Source organism: Euprymna scolopes, chromosome 1, assembly GCF_053919585.1.
Source record: "Euprymna scolopes isolate OS-2025 chromosome 1, ASM5391958v1, whole genome shotgun sequence".
In the NCBI taxonomy this organism is placed as follows: domain Eukaryota; kingdom Metazoa; phylum Mollusca; class Cephalopoda; order Sepiida; family Sepiolidae; genus Euprymna; species Euprymna scolopes.
In genome coordinates this window covers 97,638,999-97,663,393 of record NC_136482.1, presented here as the reverse complement: position 1 = coordinate 97,663,393, position 24,395 = coordinate 97,638,999, and the positions used below count along the sequence as shown (strand labels likewise).

General features: G+C 31.6%; 1 protein-coding gene across 1 annotated transcript in view; it reads left to right on the top strand.

Moving 5' to 3' along the window:
* Window positions 1–24,395, top strand: part of LOC145255820 (ileal sodium/bile acid cotransporter-like) — a 65,919-nt gene that overhangs the window by 22,148 nt on the left and 19,376 nt on the right. The window contains exon 2 of the mRNA XM_080114573.1: window positions 23,857–24,028. Coding sequence (XP_079970699.1) covers window positions 23,857–24,028 — 172 coding nt within the window. The remainder of the gene's footprint in view (window positions 1–23,856; window positions 24,029–24,395) is intronic.

Below are 24,395 nucleotides of genomic sequence, written 5' to 3'. Positions count from 1 at the left end.
AAAACTTTAGACAGACATGACAAAAATTCACAAACTCGGTATCATATTGAAGCCCCATCCTTCGCCCGAAAAAATATTAAAAAATTGGCCAAAAACGTTCATTTTTTCACCCCGAAATCGACAATTTTTGACAGGGGGGAGGGGGTCAACAAAAACCGTCCACTCGTGACGACGACCGGTTCTACGCATGCGTCAGAAGACGTCATGACCTGATTTACTTTAAATAGTTGAAGAACTGGCTAAATTTCATGTACGTCGCATTAGCTCAGTTGGTTAGTGCGTTGGTTCGTTATCTAAATGTTTTGGGTTCGAATCGTGGTGTGAGATGTCTTTTTTTTTTCAATTTTTTAAATTTAAATATTGAACCAGTGTTATTTTAGCCATTTTTCACATCACGTTCATTTTTCTGTTTTTTTTTTTTTTTTACTTTGTACCTACCGATTTTTTAAATTTTAATATTTAAACAGGCTTATTTAAGCCATTTTTCACGTGTTTTTTTGGTTTGGTTTTAACGTTCGTTTTTCTGTTTTCTTTTTTGTTTTTTCGATTTGTACATTTAACATTGTTCGTTTGCCTTACCTTAGTTTTTTTTGTGTTTTTTTGGTTTTAACGTTCGTTTTTCTGTTTTCTTTTTTGTTTTTTCGACTTTTACATTTAACATTGTTCGTTTGCCTTATATTAGTTTTTTTGTGTTTTTTTTTTTGATGTTTTGATTACCCCCCCCCCCGCTTAAGTTTTAACGTTCGTTTTTATGCTTTCTTTTTTTACTTCGCTTATAACAAACAAACATGGTCATTGACCTCATTTGCTGAATAGCTATTGCTTACGTCGTCGTCGTCGTCGTAACGCTCGACGACTTTTTTTTTTTACATAGTAGTCACCACTTATCAAGGCCCGTAAGCCACTCAGGGATAAGGGTTATTGCAAGTACAGTACGTTCCGTGTGGGCACCTGTCAATTTGCTTCTTACTTAAATAAATTCAAACATCTTTCAGTAAGTCATTCTGGCTGGCCGAACGGTTCATGTTTTTTTCACATTTTATTTTCAAACTTTGCCTCTGGGCTTCGAGCCCCCCCCCCCCAGTTTCTTTTTTATTTAACAGCACGCACACCTCCAAACACCTGGGCAACGCTGAGTACCCCCGCTAGTTGTAAAGAAATGAACCATAGCGGAAATTCAGTCGACTAAAATAAGATGGAAAACGGGGTGAGGAAAAAGAAAAAAAAAACAATGGGGGAAGTTACATGTAACAAATGTACAATTCAGTAAAATAAATAAGTCGATTAAAAATGAGATCGCTAAAATACACCCGAAGCGCTTTTCGTTCAGACTAACTTTTCAAGTGCATATGTCTGAAAAATTATTTTTTTAGAATATTAGGTAGTGGAATGGAGTAAGAGCGGAGAGGAGGTTAAACAAAAAAAAAAAAACTGTGACTACCTAAATAATTATAATTGAAGCCGGAGGTTTCTCTGCTTGCATAAAGTAGGGGGGCTGGAAATGATGGCAAGTGCCTCGAGAATAGACAGGTGGAACTTTTTATGTCCTCGGTGCAAAACAGAAAAACACTCTGGAGAGAATGCAAGACCACAATCCTTTTTATCGACCAAGTGTTGGCCGATGGACGATTCTACCAATTGAGACCTTCTGGTAGTAGATTGATGGTCTCGGATGGAGCAGGGAACATGTTGGGCAATTCTAACCTGAAGATGCTGGGTAGTCTTGCCTATAGAGACGGCACCACACCGACATTGAAATTTGTAAACAATATTGCTTGATTGAGAGATAGGCAAGACATCCTTACGAAATGAGGGAAAGGCGGATTTTGTGGAAAAAGCAATTCGGAGGGATAGAGCATCAAAATTAGAAGAAACCAGAGAGGAAATCTTATGACCAATAAGTTGGCCTTCAGGTTCAATCCAGGGTAACTTAAGGTATACCGGGAGTCTAGATGGACCATATTTTGGTAGCTCAGAAAAGGATTGAATTTTCTTATTAATAACTTTGTTAACTAATGGAGGCGGATATCCATTCATAATGAAAATCCTTTTAATGTTGTCAATTTCCAAATCAATAAAAGGTGGGGAACAAATAACAAGTGCCCGATGGGTTAAGTTTCTAATAAGATTAAGTTTCCTGGTTGTGGGTGCAAAGGAATCCCAACTGAGATAAAGATATATATAAAATTATTATCATTATTATTTATTACCTACAGACACTAGCGTGTCATGCTTATGCAATCATCAGTGTAGGGCTAACAATTCCTGCTGGTCATGAGATTTGAATCCAGCCACGGAGCCACCTTTTGCTCCATTTGTTAAGCCTCTACCTTTGGGCTACCAAACAATTCGCATGGGAATGAAGGTAATTAAGAACTATTAAACGCCATATTCGGGCGAATACATTTAACAATCTAGAGTGTTTGCATGAGCAAAAGTCGTCAACATTGCATAGATGCTAGTTGACTACCTTAGTTATAAATTCGCAGAGAGTGCCCATCCTTAAGTATTCTTAAAGTGACTTGATAATTATAATTGAATAATAATTATTCTTATATATAATAATAATTCTTATATATTCTCATTTTGTAAACGAAATAAGAAAGTGTTTTTTCTTCTAGGAAACTAAACTCTACTGCCATAATATATATATATATATATATATATATATATATATTACGTTTTTTCAAGTGTTTGTGAATTCTTGTTAGCTATTTTTCTTTTCTTTTTTATTTTTTGTAATATTAGATTAAGGCTGGTCAAGTTTACTAGTGCTTACAATTGGCCACACGAGGGTAAGTCTGACACAAACTTGTTTTTTTTAATACAAGATCTTACATGTACTTGTCAGCATAAATCACTTTTAAAACATAAGTAAAATACAAGAAAAATTATAAATTCTCAAAATTTAAGATTTTTATTTTTATAATGCTCCTTAAAGGATTCAACACCTAAAAATTAAAGTATTTCTAAACTCATTACTTCAGGCATTTAGTGTCTATTGTCCATAGCAGTCATAGTATTTGATTGTTACTTCTATCAAGGAGGGTATGCATTCTCAAATTTATAACTATGTTTGTGTACAGCCTAGCATCCGTATCACTTGACCAATCTTCACCAAACTTGATCCAAATATCAGTCATGTTCTAACTTAGAATTGATTTAATTATGAGATAGCTAGGTCAAAGGTCAAGGTCATGGAAATATCAAGTTACACTTTGGGCCATAGCTTAGACTATCTTCATGGTAAAAACTCGCTACTAGATTCTTATATGATTCTGACTTTGAAAAGCTCATTCAAGTTTGACATCTTGATGGAATTTCAATTTATGTTGTCAACTGACTTATATTTTTATTTTTCAGTATTTTGGCGTGCTTTGATTCTCTTCAATTTAATTTTGGGTCTAAACATTTGAAATATTGCATAAAGTGTATTCAAACTCAAACTCAAGTTATGGACAGTACATAGGGCTTGAGCAAAGCCGGGCTGAACTGCTAGTAATATCAATATTACATATTGGTTTGCACAAATATGAGAAAATATTAATTAAAAAAAAGTTGAATATTATATTACAAAATCGGTTCCTGATTAAAAAAAAAAAGCAAATCAATAGAAGACAAAAATATTTTTCAGTCAAACTATCTTTACCAGTCGCAGAATTTTGCATCAATCTAGATAAAGAGAGGCCATTTCATATGGCAATAAAATCGAAAATAACAAAGATTCTTAGGAATATATATATATATATATATATATATATATATATATATATATATATATATATATATATATATATATATAATTGGTAAAACTAAAACTCAGTTGCACATGAATTAAACATGTTTAGAAATAAATCTCCACTGTACATTTGAACAGTCTCTTAGAATTAACTCAAGCCTTTTTATACTGTTGACAGAGCTTGTTATAAGTCAGGTGACTTAATCAGCCATGAGAACAACTCAATCCCAAGTTCATCAAGTGTGAAATCTCCGACCAAGCAAAAAAGTATTCAGAATTGCAACATGTAGCTCATTATATCGATGTTTCACTCCAGCAGAGCAACCTAGCATTGTTCCCATCCTCAACCCTGACACTCTCTTCCTTTGTGTATCACTATTAATACACTTTATAGTGTGTAAACTTGCTATAATCGGTCCCTCCATTTTGCCTTTCCTTCATTCATTCTATTGTGAGTCACACATTACTTTATGGTTATCCTTATCCCTTAACAAAAATATTGGATGTAATTTTTGGCAGTACACTTTTAAATTCCAAGAATCTTCTATCCCTTTTCTCTTCTCTGCAACCTCTCTCCCACAGACGAGACGTTGCGAGCCTATCTTTGTTTTATCGTTATTTCCATGGCAAGTGCTCGTCTGAGCTCCAGTCTCTGGTTCCCTCTCGCTAATCTTTCACGATAAACACCCGTCTAGCTGAAACCACTGTCAATAATTTTCCCCACTCTTTATCTGTGCCTAAATCAAAACGTAGATTCCATGAACAAAGCTTCCTTCTTAAAACTGCACATCTATGGAACTCTCTACTGCTTGCCGTTTTCCCACCTGACTTCAACTTAGATGTCTTCAAGTCCAACATAAACAAATTCCTGATGAACCGCGCCCTTATACCATCCACTCACGCTGGAGTAAAATTATAAACATCCAAATATTGATGATTAGATATCTTCATCTTTTCTCTTTCACAATTAACTATTGCCAAGAGTGTCCTCATTTTGTCTCTTCACAGTCTTCTGCGTTTTTTTTTTTTTTCATTTTTGCTCTCAGAAATCAAAACTTTTTTTTACAAGGGAGTCACCACTTATCAAGGCCTGAAGACCATTCGAGAATAAGAGTTAATGAGTGTTCCAGTGGTCACTGAGACAACAGTAATTGTTAGTGGTGGAAGTTGGATAGAATTTGATTATTTAAGGGGATAGTACAACTTGTGTACATTGTACTTGAAAATGACCATGTTGTAGTCAGCTGGAAAACAAGCCAGCAGAATAGAGTTCCACAGGCGGGCAGTTCTAGAATAGAAGCTTTGTTCATGAAATTTACATTTAGATTTAGGCAGCAGTAGGGAGTGGGGGAAATTGTTGATAGTGGTTGTAGGTAGACAAGTGCATTTTGTGAAAGTTTGCCAGCGAGGGACCAAAGATTGAATCTCAGATGAGCACTTGCCATGACAATAATGATAGAGTAACAACATGCTCGCAATGTCTCTTCTGTGAGAAAGAGGTTGCAGGGAGGAAAAGAGGGCATCACCTACAAGGTTTTGAAGCCAGTTTTGAATTCTGTCAAGGCAGGATTGTGAGCAGCTCCTACCCAGATATTACAACAGTACTCCATTTTAGCTCTAGCTTTAGTACAGATAGAGGTTTGTGTTGGGAGTAAGATACCTTCTGGGATGGTAGAATGATGCAACTAGTGTTCCAGTGACTTTGGCAGCAAATTTGATATAAGTCTTCCATTTCAGGTCAGGAGTGAAGGTCACACCTTCTTTGAGACGAGATCCATTCATATCAATTGGATCCAAGTGGGGATCAGAGCATTGGTTGTAAAAAGATAGAAGCTTGGTTTTAGATGCATTAAAATTAATCAGTCACCTTTTGCCCCATTGCACCACATAATCCAGGTCAGAGGAGAGAGACTCAAAAAGATCTTGGTTGATGCTGGCCTTTGAAGTGTTGTCATAGATTGTCGTGTCATCTGTGTATATGTTGACAAATGAACTTAGAATGTGATTTTCAAGGTTATTGATGAAGATAAGAAAGAGAGTTGGACTCAGGATAGACCCTTGAGGCATGCCAGTATTGATACTTTCAGCTTTGGACTTTTGCTCATCGACAACTACTTGTATAAACCTATCACAGAGAAAGGATTCTGATTGGTTGGTAGCAGAACGTGAATTAATTCGATTCGTCAGTTCCTAGCAGCATTGTTTATAAATAGAATCTCCCAACTGTGCAGGATCATACTCCATTATGAAATATTGCAACCCCCCCCCCTATTTTTTTAGAATGGGGAAGTCCCTTTGGTTCATTCTGCTAAAAAATAAATATATATTTTTATATTCAATTATGCATAACAATATTAGAAATCATTTGGATCTTAAAATTTTAGTAAGTAAAAAGACGCTATTTTTAATTTTGTTCAAATGTCAAACATATACATCTATGTGTACATAAAAGAGAAATAAACGAAATTTGTTTTGGGCATGTGAAAAAAGGAAGCCATTTCTTAAATTTGATTATGCAGCTTTGTTCAAAAACGCATACACATCTATATATAAATAAATATGCATATAAATATACATGCAATATGTACCCATTTAAAAAAAGAGTTTGTTTCTTTTGTTAACTAAAACAATGAAAAGAAAATTGGAAATTTTTGATAAATAAGAAAGAAAACTAATGTGCATAAAAAAATAACAGTCAATTGTAATTTACGCTCACCTTAAAATAAGCATGCAAAAAGTATTTGTCAAAAAGAAAATTTGCAAGGAAAATTTTTGCAAAAAAGTATTGCAAAAATTATTTGTCAAAAAGGTAATTTACAAGGAAAATGTTTGCAAAGAAGTGACTTTTTTTAAAAAATTTTTTAAATTTTTTTATTTCAGTAAAAGTATTAGTTACGCATTAGTAGGTTAAAGTGTTAATACAAACAAAATGGATGCAGTTTAACGTCTTGCCCAGGACTTTTTTTTCCTTCAATATATAGAAATTTATATACATACAGGCCTGTGAAAAATTATTCAAAGTCGAATCCCCCTACAAGTTTTGAAGCAAAACGCTTTAACTTTATTCTTGTTGCAGGTTTCGTGAATACATCAGCAATATTTTGTTCTGATGATATGTAATTCAAAATAATGGATTCCTTTTTCACCTCGTTTTTTATGAAATGATATTTTATATCTATATGGTTAGATCTTTGGTTGATTATTGTGTTCTGTGCTAAGACTATACTGGTTTGATTATCATAATTAATTACTATGAGGCTTTTAATTAATTATGGCTCTAAAATAGTCTTTAAGATATTTTTAAGGTAGAGTGCTTTCTGGGTTGTGTGTGTGATCGCGATAAATTCTGCTTCACACGTAGAGAGAGATACAATCTGTTGCTTTTTAGATTTCCATGAAATAATAGGCCCATTTTCTGATAGTCTGAAACAATATCCAGATATATTTTTTTCGATCTTCATCATTTCCTCAATCTGAAAATCCTTCTAATTTTAGGGGATTTTTTGATTTTCTAAATACTAACTTCTGTTCTTTAGTACCTTTTAAATAATGAAGGACTTGTTTAACTCTCTTTAAATCCTTCATTGTCGGTCTTGATAATTTTTATGACGATTTTGTTACTGTATAGCATATATCCGGTCTTGTCGCAGTCATTAAATATACAAGACTTCCTATGATTTCTCGGTATAATTTATCGTCTATTATTTCAGATTCTGTGTGTATATTTTTTTAATATCATTTTCGACCGGTGTAGAGCGTTTCTTGCACTCTCCCATTCCAAATTTTAATAGTATTTTGTCAGTGTATCTCGATTTATTCATCATAATAAGTCCTTTCCTTTGAGTAAATTCTATCCCCCAAAACCAGGATATTTTGCTAAGATCAATCATTTTAAATCTTTTACTTAATTTTTTCTTAATATCTGTCAACATTATGTCACAATTTGATGCGATTAAAATATCATTGACCCATAAAACCAAAATCAGTAGTTTAGGGGTCTGTTGGGCATTGTTTAAATTATTGTTTAATCATATAATCGTGAAATACTGTATTCCAACACTGAGCACTCTGCTTTAGACCGTATAATGACTTGTTAAGTCATCACACGATATTTTTCGCAGGCGGTTTTCGATGAGACTACACTATTTAAATAATATAGTCTTCCATTTTCTTTAATATCGAATACAGTTCCATTCGGGTACATCAGTTTTGATTTATTGGGGCTAAAGTTTATATTTGCACCTTGTTTAATGGCAGCTTGTACAGAAAATATATTTTGTTTAAATTTCAGGACTAGAAGAGCGTTTTCTAGAATACAGAAACATAGTTCACCTTTATTGTTGCTTAGTGAGATTTTAGCATCACCTCTTTTCAAAACGATATCGTTTACTCGACTGCCATCAGCAAGTTCTACAAAATGATTTTGAGACTTAAATTTGGGATCAAAATTGATAAAATCAGATTCCTTTGTAATCACATGTGCTGTTGCACCACAATCAACAAGAAAATTATTGTTTGTTGAAGCGTTAAATGTACATGAAAATAAAAATGTATGTTCGTTAACGGAGCTCTCCACATTTTTAATGGAGTCGCCCTTGAAAGTCCGGTATCTACATTGGAAACTCTTGTGATTAAGTCGGCCACAAATATAGCAAATAATTTTTGTACTTTTCTTAGGAGAAAAATTGTTTGTGGCAAAGTTACGGTTTTTATTCCCAGCATGGGTATAACTTAATTTTGGTGTTTTTATGTGTGCATTTTTAAATTTCATATTTGTAGATTCGTTTTTTTTTCTGTGATCATTTTTTCAGTTTCCTCGTAACTTCTCAGTGCCACCTTGAATTGACTAAAAGTCATGGGTTTTTCTTTCTGGGTTATCACGGTTGTAAATAGCTTGAAATCACTCGGTAATCCCTTGAGGACCATGGAAATTAACAGACTGTCGTTAATAACTTCACCAAATATTTTTTAAGAATTTGCAGTAGTTTCGGCTCTTATAATATAATCTGTAATGGTTTCGGCTTCCATTCGTTTTAGAGAGGTCAGTTCAGTGTAATTTTAGGTCTTCCTTTCAATAAATAATACTCTCTCAATATGTTCAATGCTTTGCAGCCATCGTCCAGGGTTTCTCTCATTACCAGTGATAGACTTCGGTCATCTAAACACTGTATTAATTCCGCAAAGACAGTTGCATTCTTTTCAATGAAGTCGGGTTGTTTCTGTTTTCAGTGTTTGAAGTACTTTGTGTAGCTTTTGAATTCATAGATATCCTAGAAATTTCACTTGCCACAATTCGAATTTTGATTCGGATCCATCGAAATAAAGACGCACGTTGGGCACATAACCTCTAGAAGTGTAAGCCATGTTTAGTTTCAGAACAGCTTCCGATGGTTGGTTGTTCTACATAAATCCTTGAGGTGACTGGTTCGCAGTAGACAGTTCTCGAGTTGGAATCCACAGAGCAAAAAATTCTTACCGTGTTGACACGAAGAAAACATATGCAAAATTGCTACAGAAAGATTTAATATTTATGGAGGAATTCTGGTTTCTGATTGGTTAGTAGCAGAACGTGAATTAATTTGATTCGTCAGTTCCTAGCAGCATCGTTTATAAATAGAATCTCCTGACTGTGCAGGATCATACCCCATTATGAAATATTGCGACAGCTCTCTTTATACCAGTTGGAGTTAAATCTTCTTTTGGAACAATTCCTATTACACTCAGTCTCTCATCTTATTATGGTGGTAAATGGCTTGCAAAATTTAAATGCAGTTTCTTGATTACTTCGGTTTTTATACTTTATTTTCCTTTGGCCACTTGAAACTTATCACATATCTTAGTAGTCTCTTTTGAAAGCTGCTTATTTTGTCATCCAGTACTGCCCATATTTAAGAGTTGTAAACGAATATAAAAACCAATAAAGACGTTAAAATTCCTTATCTTCAGTTTAATTGCCAATATGTTAGCGATTAGATATATAATTATATATAAGGAAATAGTTTTGATCAATCACAAGTCTCTAAAAAACTAATTATATCGCAACCATTAATGATTCAGAATACCAAACTCATTATCTGAACATATAAACTTTAATATTTCAGCAAATTGCTATTTCTTTAACCTTGCTTGAACATGTTCAAATTTTCGTGAGCAAATTGTTTATAAATAGTTTAAATAATAAATCATCCTTAATCATATGATACATGTTTTGTCGTGACTTTGCTATAAAATGAAACAGATTTTTTAAACTTTAGACATCAACATTTTAAATGTCTAAAAACTGTAAACATTTTAAAAAGTGGCCATTATTGAAAATCGCTTTTAAGAAGAAGACTCAGTACAAAATATTCAATATACTGCTACAGTATATATCTTCTTCTTCTTCTTCTTCTTCTTCTATAAAATAAAGACATTTTGTCCCTACTACGTTTGACAATTATAGACTTAATACCAAAATCTTAATATGCTACACGTTTTGGCAAACCACCTACAGCACTTCCAAATGTGTATTTCACAAACATGTGTCTACATTTCTTCTACATATAAATATTATTTACTTTAATCCGGCTTATCTGCTTCTCAAAAACACATCTTCTATTAAAAAGCTAGCAAACACTTTCGTTCTCTATTCATTTTCTTCTTTTCTCCTCACATGCAACTCTTTGACACTGGACCCTTTCTTAATATAAGGGGAAAGTCTTTTAAAGACCCCAAACCCCAAATCAATCACATTATTTTATTTAAACCTCTCTACCCTATTCTACATAATACACGGCATACAAAATAACATAATAATAATCGCTTCCATTCTAAGAATACAGGAACAGCAGAATCCATAGTTTAATTCTTACTAAGTTTCCTACTTTTGAACAGACTTCCCTTCTAAAAATAATTAATTTCATTAACAAAAAATCATATCAACATTAAATAATCTTCTTTTCAGCACACATATCCCAATATATTTTTAATTAAGTTTAACTTTACTGAATTTATTTTGTAACGCACAACTCAAAATACAGCATTTGTTTCTTTGACTTTATCTATTAACCTCATATATTCTTTCACTTCTAAATCAATACTTTTATTAAACAGTCACATCACATTAAAATAATCTTTATGTTTTTGCAATTTGCTTCGTCTATTTCTTTATATTTGCAATTATTTGGATCAGTTTATTTTTTATGAAACTCAAGCGATTTTTATTGAACACTTATATGCAAATAAAAACATTAATTTAAGTAAACATTATCTTTTTTCATTCTCCAAATTTTTATAAGCAAAAAAACAAAAACTAGACTTAATAATACAAAGAAACGATTGCACATTTAATTTTATGAGATCAGATTTCATATCAGTTATTAAGTTTATGGGGAAGCTTAAACTTAATAACTGATAATAATAAAAAAGAAATTTTTTTTTTCACTTTTAATATCAACAAAACAATATTATCTTATTATAATTAGCAATAGGATTGTTACTAATATTATCATTAGTATTAGAAGAAGAAGAAGAAGAAGAAGAAGAAGAAGTAGTAGTAGTAATAGTAGTAGTAGTAGTAGTAGTAGTAGTAGTAGTAGTTGTTGAATTTTGTTTTCTTTTTCTTATCAACTAGTTTTATCTTTTCAATTACTCGTAGTTTTGTTTCAATAATTTCAAATAGCGAATAGGAATTAAATTGTAAAGCGATTTCATCATTTAGTCAGAAAATTAACATTTAAAAAAAAAGAAAGAAAAACTATTGTATTTACATTTTACATAGACATGAAGCCCTAATCATTTGCAAGAGAAAGGTTGGAGTTAGTGGTTGCGCATTTTGGACTTTTTTTTCTATGCTATATACTCTCACGAAAATACTGCTTATCTCTATGGCTTTAATCCTACTTAAAAGTTTCCCAAATTTTTTCAACAAACTTTTATTTACAAAAAAAAATGAATGTACATGAGTCATAATGGGGAGTGGGACAACTAATAAAATAACAAAACAAAACTAGATAAAGCAAAATGCTTAATGGCACAGGTTACTGAGACCCTCCTAACTCTTTAACTAAGTGTAAGACTTCTCACTGTTTTGTGAGTAATTCGAAAACAAGCAGGTCAGTCTCTAAAGGGGAGGGAAAGCTAAGTGGGATATCAAAAGTAAAATGATCAGAGTGGAGTAAAGAAATGGATGGTGTCCTCCAATATATAAAACAACGATTCAGAGATAAACCATGGACAAAACATATAAGAGAGCGGGGGCAGGGGTAGGTATCTTTGGAGGGTCTTTAAGAGCAAAAAAAGCAAAACAAGGTCATGGCATATTCACTCAACTTACTAAGAGACTTTTTAAGTTTGAGAGATGGATTTCACAGAATCCAGGACCATATGTGCAATATTTAGACAGGGAACACAGACTCATACTTTGCTCGTTGTCAAATGCACCAACTAATATTGGGAAATCATCTCCTATTGAACATCATGCAATTTCATCTTTTCAATTGCGTCTGATTTTCACTTCAAACTCATGTTTAAAATGAACAACCTGATCTCGATGAGAAACAGCTCTAATGCCATTAACTTCATCAAGACATGAAATGTTACTGTTCTTGTTCTGGCTAGAATGACTAGAAAAAAATTCTTTTCTTCCTAGGTTATGGTGAAATTATTTCATTGATGAAAAATGATACATTACAAGATCATCAGATGCTCGGCAGCAATGTGAGCTGTTACCTTGTGAACATGCTTCCAAAATGGCTGAAGTTTGCTGCAAGTGAAGAAGGCATGTTTGGTCATTGCTTCTTCTTCCATTTACAGCACAGGCAGTAAAGATTGTTCCTCAAACCATCTCAGATTAGTTTGTCCTAAAGGGCCAGCATGTTCTGGACCAATCATCAAGTCAGAGAGTACTCATATTTGTTTAGATAACTTTGGCCTGGTGCCCAACTTCATTAAGAGTGGATCTTCTTCCACCATCATAACCACTTCACAAGCTGATCCAAAGCGGAACCCTCCATTAAATTTTTATGCAATCCTTCTTTAAGCTATGCAAGAACCTGGTCCTCGGCAACGTTTAGACATGCTTTGGAATTCAGTGAACAATCCTGCTCCCCTCTTGATGTACAACAAGATTCAACTGAGGAGTCATGTATGAGGTTGGGAAAAGCTCTGTCAATCACAAGGATTCAGGGAACATCTTCTACGAAAGAATGACTCAGGAAAGTCACTTTTTCTGCATGTCTGTAACTTACCAGATATGGCATTCCTAAACCTCCCTCATTCATGTTGCGTACAGACCTTTCTGTGGACATACAGTTTCCCTCTCTTTTAAAAAAGAAAGAAGGGCAAGCACATGAAAACTGTAAGATGATCTGCAGTCACTGGTAATAATACAGCCAGTCAGTAAAGGAAGATGAGAAAATATGTAAATGGTGCATGCTCCACTATTTAAGGAGGATCTCTTTTGAATCCAAGTCCCAACAGATTATTTGATTTTGACTGCATTTCTGACCAATTCTTTTTCAGCTGATGACCTAGTCCAAACCAAATGCCAAGGATCTGAACCAAGCCATCTGACCATCTGAAAATACTTGGAAGTGCAACTTTGCCACTCCAGGCACCCAATCGTAGGCCGCTGCATTTACTGCCCCTGTGATGTTTTTTTTGTTGTTCTGAACAAGCACACTAATCACCACCACCACAATGTCAGTATGGTTTGATACGCAGACAATGACATTGTCAGTGAACACAAAAACCCTGGTATACTTTCCACCAGACAAAGCCATTCTGTGCAGGACCTGTATTATAATCCTGTACCTTAATTTATAAATGTAAAGCTCAAATGTCAGGACATAAAGCAGGGACAACAGCAAACAACCCTGATGCACTGACCGAGAAACCACAAATGACTGCAAAAGCCTACCATTTCTTTGCACCATTTACTTGTGGATGAAGCTCTTATAAAATATATTTCATTCTTAATATTAATTATTCATTAACGTTCTATTTATTGATGCACATTAACAACTGTTTCAAAACTGGAGAAAATCAAATATAGTTTTTAATTTTGATTTATAATGTAGTTTATATTAAAAATATAGAAAACTTTTACCTCGTCATCATATGAATCCATTTACAAAGATATGAATAAATTGATTATTATTATTAGTAGGTGTTTAGTTAAAATACAATGGAAAGTTTAAGATGTGCTTATGAAAACAAAAAAAAATCGCTGGATCAAAATTATAACTAAGACATTTTCTAGAGTTTTTTAGTACTAACTTATATAACCAAAGCTAAAATGAAAAAAATCTAAGAAACTTTTTTTTGTTATGCTCGTATAATAAGAAGAAAAGATCATATCAATTTAAAAAGAGAAATACACAAAAATCTCTACCCAACTGTAAAAAAAGAATGTGACCTTTCCTTAAAAAGTACTCTTCCATCTAACTTTTTCCTAATGTCGTAATAAAAGAAAAAAAACTGGAAGGTCACTTACAAAGTCAAATATTAAAGTGTATAAATGAAAACAGATTCCAAAATAAATATAAGAAATAGCTTGAGATAAAACAGCAATAAAATAATTCATCACAAACTAACTGTACTGACTCGGCATTGGCCGGGAGTCTCTTTTAATTTAATTTAATTTAATTTAATTTTTTGTTTTGCTTTTATTTCTTCTTAAATCATATAAATACTGTTTACTTTTTTATATTGATTAATAAACTAGAATGGGTACAATTAATTCCCTGAACAGAACAGTTTTGTATCACTTTTATGTCTCCTTATGAAGATTAAAATCAAGATATCATAATACTAAACTTTATGTTGAGAATCCTTATTCCAAGTTTGATCAAAGTCCATTACATGATTTTGATTCTAGAATAGATCTAAAATTTAAGACTTAAGGATCTTAATTCAAATTCAGAGAATCTTGCTTAATTGTTATCTAATGAATATGGATCAAATTTTAATGCAAATCTGAAATGTTTCAATTTTAAAATGGATTATTGTATTACTGCTGTGCTTAAAAAGGATCACAACACATTAACATATGAAAATATACCTTTATTTTCGGTGACGGTGAGGTATGAGGAGTTATTAGGAAGAATATGCACACACAGGAAATCAGGAGTTGATTATTCTTGGGTCTAAACTGCCAACCAACTCCCGATAGAAATTTCAGGTTGTTATTATATAACAATTTGTGACTACCTCAAACGTCCCCATGGAATGGCAGTGTCACTCTAACCTCCCTCCCCCAATTTGAGGTAATGGGGTCAGTTGGCTGGGGAAGGTAAAAAATTTATATGGATTTGAGAGAAAGACGAATAAAGACGTGATCCTATAGGATAGTTTAGAGGTCAGTTTCTTAAAGCTATTCAACACATACCAGCATGTAAAACGGACGTTAAAGTGAATATGGTGAGTTTAAAATGGTGAAATTTATAAATACTTGGTATCCTTTGCATTTTTATTATTATTTTTTTTAATTTTCATATTTAAGAACAATAACTAGTGTCGACAATAGCTAGGGTTTGCTTTGATCTTTTAAAAGACGTATAAAAACAATAAACATGTGCAACATTAAGTACCTCAAAAGAAAGTTAAAGAAGAAATGGATTACAAAACAATTTGTGTTCAACCAATGATGATAAATGAGTTTTCTTCTAAATATTCTGATGCACCTTAATTTAAAATTAGAATCGCCATTTGAAAAAATATGAAAATTTCTAAAAAATATGCTTAAAATTTTAAACAACTGATTTGCTTTTTCCATTGAAATATAAATTATTTATTTTGCTGACTTTTATTTTAATATAGCAACATCAGCCAAAAAGACATTGAATTAAATTGGAAAAAATAAAATCTTAATTTTAGAATGTAAAATTGCTTATATTTAGCTCCTCTGCACGTCAAGTGAAATTTTGAAAAGCCAGTGCACTATGCAAAGGGTATTTTGGCCCTGTTTGCAGTCTTCAGTAGGAGCGTCTAAGATAATTAGCAATAAGCCAACACTTTCTCAAAGATAGAAGATAAAGCCTGGGAGAGTGAACATTCCAAAACTGAACAAAACAACATCCTCAGACATGATATTGTTGAAGCATTTATTTCCTCCCTGTCTTGACTGGGGGCGGTAGGAGGACTTAATATTTAGAGGGAAAATAGGAACTACTTCCTCTAAAGATGCTGCAATTGTGACGGTGTTGATCCTAGGATGAAAAATGTTCTTCTAATGTTATATAAGATAGTGGCTAATAGTCTAGACACAATAAAGTTGTATGTGGCATCTGTTGTTGCAAACCTATGGTACTTTGGTCCAGAGGTGAATTTCTGCAATCAAAATAATATATGTGGAGATTACAGAGCCAATTCTCTATTGAATATTATATATATACAGTACTGATTTCAAAAGTTAAAAAAGAATGACTTGGGTGCCATCAGCTAGAATCAAAACGAAAAATTTAGTGTCCCAACTGTGTTCTCTACTATTTGAGCTGTCTACAGATAGATAAGATATTTAAAATTAAACCATTTTAAGCTATTAATGAATTTGCGCATATGCAAAACAGAAATATGTTGGCAAGTTGAAATGAAAATTTTGCATTTTACTTGCTGATATATTTCTGTACATGCTATTCATCCATCCAAACAAATATTTTTCTCATTATAAACTATCCTTGGTGTATGATTACTATTTCCTGTTAATTTCTGTGTTATATGACCAGTAGTTTAAGGGTATATTAGTTAAATATTTTCACACAAGCACACGTACATACATGCATCTACTGTTTTATTTATATAGATTATGATTCCTCTCTATCTTAAGTCATTAGTTGAAATATTTTCCCTATTTCTTTGCCAATGGAAGTTTTTGTGTCAATATGCTCCTTTTTTAACTTCACTTTCTAAAGACTTGAGGATTCTAATTTGAACAAATCTTTTTTTACATATTTTTGACTGGTGATTAATTTAATCAACTAATACATTGACCAGACTTTACGATCAGATTATATTTAAATTCTGAACCACAGTTTCAACTTCCTTTTTCTTTTTCACTCCTTCAAACACCGCATGCATCTACAATTTTCAAGGTTTTCAATTTTATGCAAGTTAGTTAGTTATTTACCTTTAATTTGCTACCTTTACCTTTTAGTGCTAGTTTTCTGAAGAGAAAAGCCTAATTTTTTAAACTTTCATTATATTCGTTCTGTTATATGCGTAGAATGTTAAATTAATTTTGTATATTTTAGCATTATACAACACCCTCAAAAACAAGCAACAACTTTAATTTTTCTAGCAAGATGATAATTATGGCTGCTCTTCCTTATCATTTGATTTATACATTCAATTATGTAATGAGCAAATATCCATGAAAAATAATAAATAAATAAATCATGTAGGTTGATAAGAAATAAAAGCCATTTTAGGTCACTGCATATATTGTCAGCCAAATTCTTTGTAAAGATAAAAATCTGTTTATTCAATGAATTTCTAAAGGATTTTTATGCTTGTTGCACTTAATGAAAACTTGTTTAAAAAAAACAAAAAGAAACTTACTTGCCCTCCCAAGGCTCTTTGGTTTTCATACATAAAGTAAATTTCACAGTGTATAAGAATTATTTGATATTCGATATATTCATAATCATACTCTATTTCCAAAAGAGGGAAGATATAACATATGAGAAGCATTTGGAATCAAGTCTCCCCTTGCTGTTATTTCAGATCATTTGAAACCATAGCAGCAAGTTTTAGTCTCCTCCTCCATCAAGGCCAGAGGTTTTGGGTAAATAAATAAATATATATATAAGATGTAAGTTGGATTTTTAAAGTTAAGCCCATCTGCCATATTTCTCTTTGATTTTGACTAGCTTATTGCTTTTATTAGCTTTCCTGATTATGTTAATAGTACAAATATATTTTACTTCAATTTTTTTTTTTTTATGAAAATTCTTATTCTGGTAAAGACAGCTATTAGGGTGGAGGTGTCGGTGTTGTTCAGCATAAAATCAAATGATACCGTACTATTTAAGATTGTTCCAAAATTTGCTAAATAGAAAATTAATACAAAATTTATAAAGTATTTTAATATTCTCGGCAAATGGAATAAATATTTATTTTCTGCTGTACTGCTTCTGCTTACTTTTTCAAATGGCTGCGTATATACGGCACATACTTATGCAAATATTTAGCTTCATTTATATTTGTTGATCATGTTTATATTAAGTACTAATTTTCATCATTGTGTAAAAGTTCTGTCTGATCTATAAAATTTAATGTAATTTTTACATCAATTCTAAAAAAAAAATCAAGAGGTTAAAATCAAGATATAATGTTGCTGAACATTAGATTCAGGATGCTTATTCTAATTTTAATCCAAATTTATTAGATATTTTTGATTAAAGAAAATGTCTAAAAATTCCAAAATTCATAATGATTGGTTAGGAGTAAATCTTATATATATATGGTCGGTTATTTATCTGCATTTTCTGCTTTATTCTTTAAACTTTCCTATCTATCTAATATATCAATCTACCCACACTTTCATATCTTGTATGTATATTTACTTATATTTTACTATATGCATTTACTTACTTTTTTTCTTGCTTTTTCCTGAATTTGCAGATACCGGCCATCCTCTCCCCTTAAATAATTTTTATTTTATTTTTTTATTTTTTATTTTATTTTTTATTTTTTTATTTATTTATTTATTCTTTATTTATTTTCTATTTATTTATTAATTTATTTATTTATTTATTAATTTATTTATTTATTTTCCATTTAGTGTCTGACATTTTTTTAAGTGATGACCTGTACATTTCAGTTGAACTATATTATTTTGCCCTATATATTTTTTTCGCGCCTTTAACATTTCCTGTCTGGGTCATTTTGACATTTGTTTCCATTTATTTTATATTTTATATTTAACTCTATCATCATTTTTTTTTGTCTCCTTTTTTTTTTCTCTCTCCTCTTTTTCTTCCCTGATCTTTCTTATTTATATTTATGTCTCGGAAGTAGAGTGAAAAGCATATCTTATTTTTCTTCTATTAATATTATTGGAATCTTTTTCTTTTTTCCTTGTACACACTTTTTTTGTGATTTATTCCATGGATTTCTGCCTTCGGATTATTATTGACCATCTTCTTCCAATTATGGGATTTCCTTGGATTTTACTTGTGCAAATGGAAATTCTTTTAACTTTTTTGAAGTTATACATCTGGATTTTACCGTCACTGGATAATTTATCTTCCACTAGACTATCCATTCATGTGTAATCACCTTTTTCTTCACCATATTCCCTCTGCTTCACTTTTTTTGTTTTCAAGTAAGATCTTTGACTTACTTGTTGTTTCATCAAATACTTTTGCATGCAAAATCCGATCCTACATTTTGCTAATTCCTACCCTCTGATGAGAAGGAAAGTATTTCTTCGAAACTCTGTGGATTAAGGACTATCCACTTATCTAGTGTTTCCTTTTCAGATTAAATATGTTTTTAACTCATTTCAAAGTGTTTTTAACATGTTTTATTAACTGTTTGCTCGTATATATATATATATATATATATATATATATATATATATATATATATATATATATATATATATATACTCGGGTTTTTTTAGTCAAAAGTAATGGACTAATGAATTCAACGAGGTTGTTAGATAGTGCTCAATAAAAAGAGCTGATAATACTTGTTTATTGTTATATAAACATGGTCACATCCTGCTGCTACAAATAGCCACTTGTTTCAATCAAACAACAGATATCATCAGGCAGCGACTTGACTATTCAAAAGTTCAATGAATAATGGATTTTTATTTTAGGTAGGAACTCTTTAAAATTTGGAGTTAAAAAACTTAAAACACAGAACTTTAATTATAAGATGTAAAGAGGGAGGGGGCAATTTAAATAAAGTTAAAAGATTGTAATGGAGAGAGAGTGATTAAGAAGAGAAAAAAAGAAATAGAGAAAGAAAATAGAGAGAAAAAAATATATATATAATATGGAGAAGAAAAAGAAAAAAGATATAAATGGTTATTATAAAGAGAATAAGGACTAGAAGGTAAAAGAAAGAATGATGAGATATAGTTAAAGAGAGAAAGAGAGAAAGTAAGAATTAATAGGAAGGGAATCTTAAAGAAGTTGCCAGTATATAGAAAAAGAAAAAGAAAAAAATCTGCGTGTCAACTAATTTATGAACAATTATACAATTCAGTAATGAGACAACATTATTACAAATACAAACAGAAAATACAATCTAAGCGTTAGAAATGAACATGTAAAAAAAAAAACAGCGAATGTATCCAACTAACATATTTATCATCTAACATACGTCCACGAGTAATATCAACGCAGTTCAAACATACGTCTACAATTAATTAAGCCCTTTATACTAAATGATATAAGTTTAAAGTTTTCGCGCTTTTATTAAATGAATATATAAGTAAAAGAAAAAAATAATAATGATAAAACAATATTAAAATTATTATTAATAATAATAATAATAATAATAATAATAATAATAATAATAAAAATAGTAATAATAAAAATAATAGTAATAATAATAATAGTAATAATAATAATAATAATAATAATAATAATGATAATAAAAATAACAACAGAATAAAATTAATATTTATTATCTTTTTAATATAACATATTTAGCCATAAGAGGGGATTAAATAAATTAAATAGGACTAATAAATTATAAATAATAATCTACTAATATTTATGTATATAAAAAGAATACAATACATATATATATACATACACATACACACACATACACACATACATATACACATATACACACATATATATATACATATATATATATATACACACACATATATATATAATTAAGTTGAAAGTTTAAGCTAGTTAAATATAAATATAAAGTCATATTAAATCACAAATTAATACATTCAAGACAGTATTACTAAAAACATAGATACAAGTACACTTACATATAAATATATAAATATATTCAGGCAAAAGAAGTAATTAAATCAACAGAATACTCAAAAGTAGTGACACACAGGTAGATAGTAACAAAATTAAAAATAATAAAATACATATGTATATACCCACAGAGAACCAACATACATACAAATATACATATATATATATATATAATTTTATGTATACACATACATACAAAAAAATACACAAACATATGCACACAGTCATATACTAATATACAACAACGCACACACACATATATATACGCACACATAAATATGTATAATTCACATAAACCATATACATAGAAATACATATGAATACAAATTATTTGGCAAGAGTACAGATAGATGCATACACACATAAAAGCATACACATGGACTGAATAAACACCACCAGGGGAGCACATAACAAAGGAGGGTATAAAAAATAATATAGAAATGTATAAATCTAAGTACACACGGTCATAAAATAAACACATAGACACATACATATACACATAGACACACAGGTATATAAGATAGGGGAAATAAAGAATGAAATCAGGTGAGGAGAAAGTATATTAATAGTATTTTAATAAATTATAGGAATCAGTGACAAATTTAAATTTATTTAAATTTTATATCTAAACTAAATTACTTAAAAGATGGTTTTTATAATGTTTACAATTAATTGAATTATCGTGCTTCTTATTTAATAATTTATCTCTTTCTCTAAAAGTAAGTATAAATAATTTCTCATAAAGACATAGGTAGCAAGGTGAGTTTAAAGATGAACAGGTTTTAGCTTTCTTTAAAATTTTCCAATTTACTATTGGGGAATAACCTTGCTCTACTAGTTCATAGTAATATTTAGACAAGGAAGTTCTATTTTTGTACACATTATTTTCCAAAGAGCACTTGTGACCGGTAAATCTTATTAGTGTTCCTTATTTGCTTTTCACATTGACATATTTACAAAACACATCTTGAAACAAATGAATTTATTTTTTACTTAGGCATCACTACTTATCAAGGCCAAGAAGCCACTCGAGGATAAGGGTTAAAGAGTGTATAGTAGAAATTGGACAATATAGTAATTGTTAGTAATGGAAATTCGGTAAATTTGTTAACTTATATGGAATGGCTCATCAAAAACTTATTTACATTAGACTTGAAGACGACCATATTGTAGTCAGCTGGAAAGCAGGAAATCGGAAGACAATTCCATAGGCGTGTAGTTCTAAGAAAGAAGCTTTGTTCATGGAATCTACGTTTAGGTTTAGGCACCGATAAAGAGTGGGGGAAATTGTTGATAGTCTTTCCTGCTAGACAGGTGTTTCTTGTGAAAGTTTGTCATGGGGGGACCATAGATTGGAGCTCAGTCGAGCACTTGCCATGAAAATAACGATACATCAGAGACAAACTCACAACATTTCTTCTGTGAGAAAGAGGTTACAGGGAAGAGAAAAGGACATCTCCTACGAGGCTACAAGTCTATTTTGAATTCTATACTTTCTAGCACCTGCTCAGATGTGGCAACAGTACTCCATCCTTGGATGTACCTGGCTCTTATATAGATAGAGAATTGCATCAGCAGTAAGATATCTACTGGATCGATAGAAGGATCCCACCGTTTTACCAGCGGCCTTGGCAACGGATTTAATGTATGTGTTCCATTTAAGATCAGGAGTAAAGGTTAAGCCAAGAAGCTTGTCAAAACTTGAGGCTTCCCCAAGACGAGAGCCATTCATTTCAACTGATGCCAGATGGGGATCAGAGCGTTGATGATGTAAAGATAGAAGTTTGGTTTTAGATGCATTAAAAGTAACAAGCCACCTCTTTCCCCATTGTACCACTTGCTCAAGATCAGAGGAGAGAGAATCGGAGAGAACTTGGTCATTTACCGTCTTAGATGTGATACCATAGATTGTGGTGTCATCAGCATAAATGTCTATGAATGATGTAAGGATGTGATTTGGAAGATCATTAATGTAGATCAGGAAGAGAGTTGGGCTCAGGATGGACCCCTGAGGGACTCCAGCATTAATACTGTGAGCTTCTTATTTCTGCCCATCAACCACTACTCTTATGAACCTATCAGAGAGAAATGATTTAATTAATTGAGAAGACATTTCCAGCTGTACCATAGTTGGAGATCTTGTGAAGTAAACCTTTATGCCATACGTTATCAAAAGCCTTTGATATGTCAAGAGCAATTGCCCTAGAAAGGTAGACTCCGTCGAGAGATTCGCTAATTCTATGAGATATAACTGTAAGCACATCTGCTGTAGATCTAGCAGAACGGAAACCATATTGCGTGTCACTAAGAAGGTTATTTTTGCTGAGATGGTTGACTACTTCTCTATTTAACACATTCTGGCAATGCCGGGTTGTGCAACTAGTATATTATATATTATAGATAACTTGGTAGTCAAGCATATTTCATTTAACAAAATAGACACTGTGTGTCTATTTCATCTGTTTACCATTCATTCAAACATTATAAATTTATGTAAATCAGACTAAATAATAATTTTCCAAATGTTGTGTTGTTGTTTTGAACTTTATTTATTCTGCCATTATTTCTCAAGCTTTTGACTAACTGTAGTCATCTTCTGAGGAAATCATAAACGCATGCATTTAGTCCAATCAACGGAAATAAGATATTTTTAAACATTGAATGGAAAAGAAAACAAAAAATCACGAGTAATATAAATACTAAGTTTAATCATACCAATATACCAATGAATACTTCAAAATAAAATAAAAAAAAACTTCTGAATTATCGAGATGAAGATTTATAATTTGTATTATTTGGGTAGTATGCTCGCATGCTATCAGGCACTCTTCTGGAGTTTGAAGGTTCAATCCTCAGTGAGGTCGACACTCAGACCACAGTTGCAAATTACTTGAGATTTTTACCTGGTCATGGCTGATGGAACAAGAACATGCTACCCCCATCGATTAAATAAAGGGTTCCATATATATTCTTGAATTCAACAAAAAGATTCTCAAACTCGGCAAGAGACACTTGAAGAAGGTCAGAGGTTACATCAACCGAAACGTTATGAAAATAACTCTGAAGATGAGAACAGTAGTCTGAATAATCCAAATAATACAAAATAAAAACTGTATAATTTTTCTTTTCTTTTTCGTTTGTTTAATTTTTTTTATTTTTTTTATTTTATTCTAGATAGCCTATGGTTTGCTGAAAGTTTTGTCATTAAACACGTCATTTGCCTTTGGCATGTTTGCCTTTGGTTGCAGCCCCAGTGGAAGTGCGAGTAACGCATGGACTGTGATTTTAAAAGGGGATTTGGACCTCAGTCTTTTTATTACATTTGTTAGCACAATCGCTGCTCTAGGTAAGTCGATTACCCATATTTCTATATATGTATATATATTATTTATTTTGTTATTATTTTTTTTTTAATCCTTTGAGATGAAGCTTCATAATTTGTGTATTCATATTTTTTGGTGGACTGTTATCCTCATCTTCATAGTTGTTGTTGTTACATCACGTTTCGGCCAACTCATCCTCTGGCCTTCTTCAGGTGATTAACCATGACAGAAAACATGGTAAAACAACAACAATTATGAAGATGAGAATAACAGTCCACAAAAGAATGAAAACACAAATGTATATATATATATTTGTTATATTTATTGCTTGTTAGATCACGGAAGTTAAGCAACGTAAAGCCTGATCAGTACTAAATTGGTGACTATTTC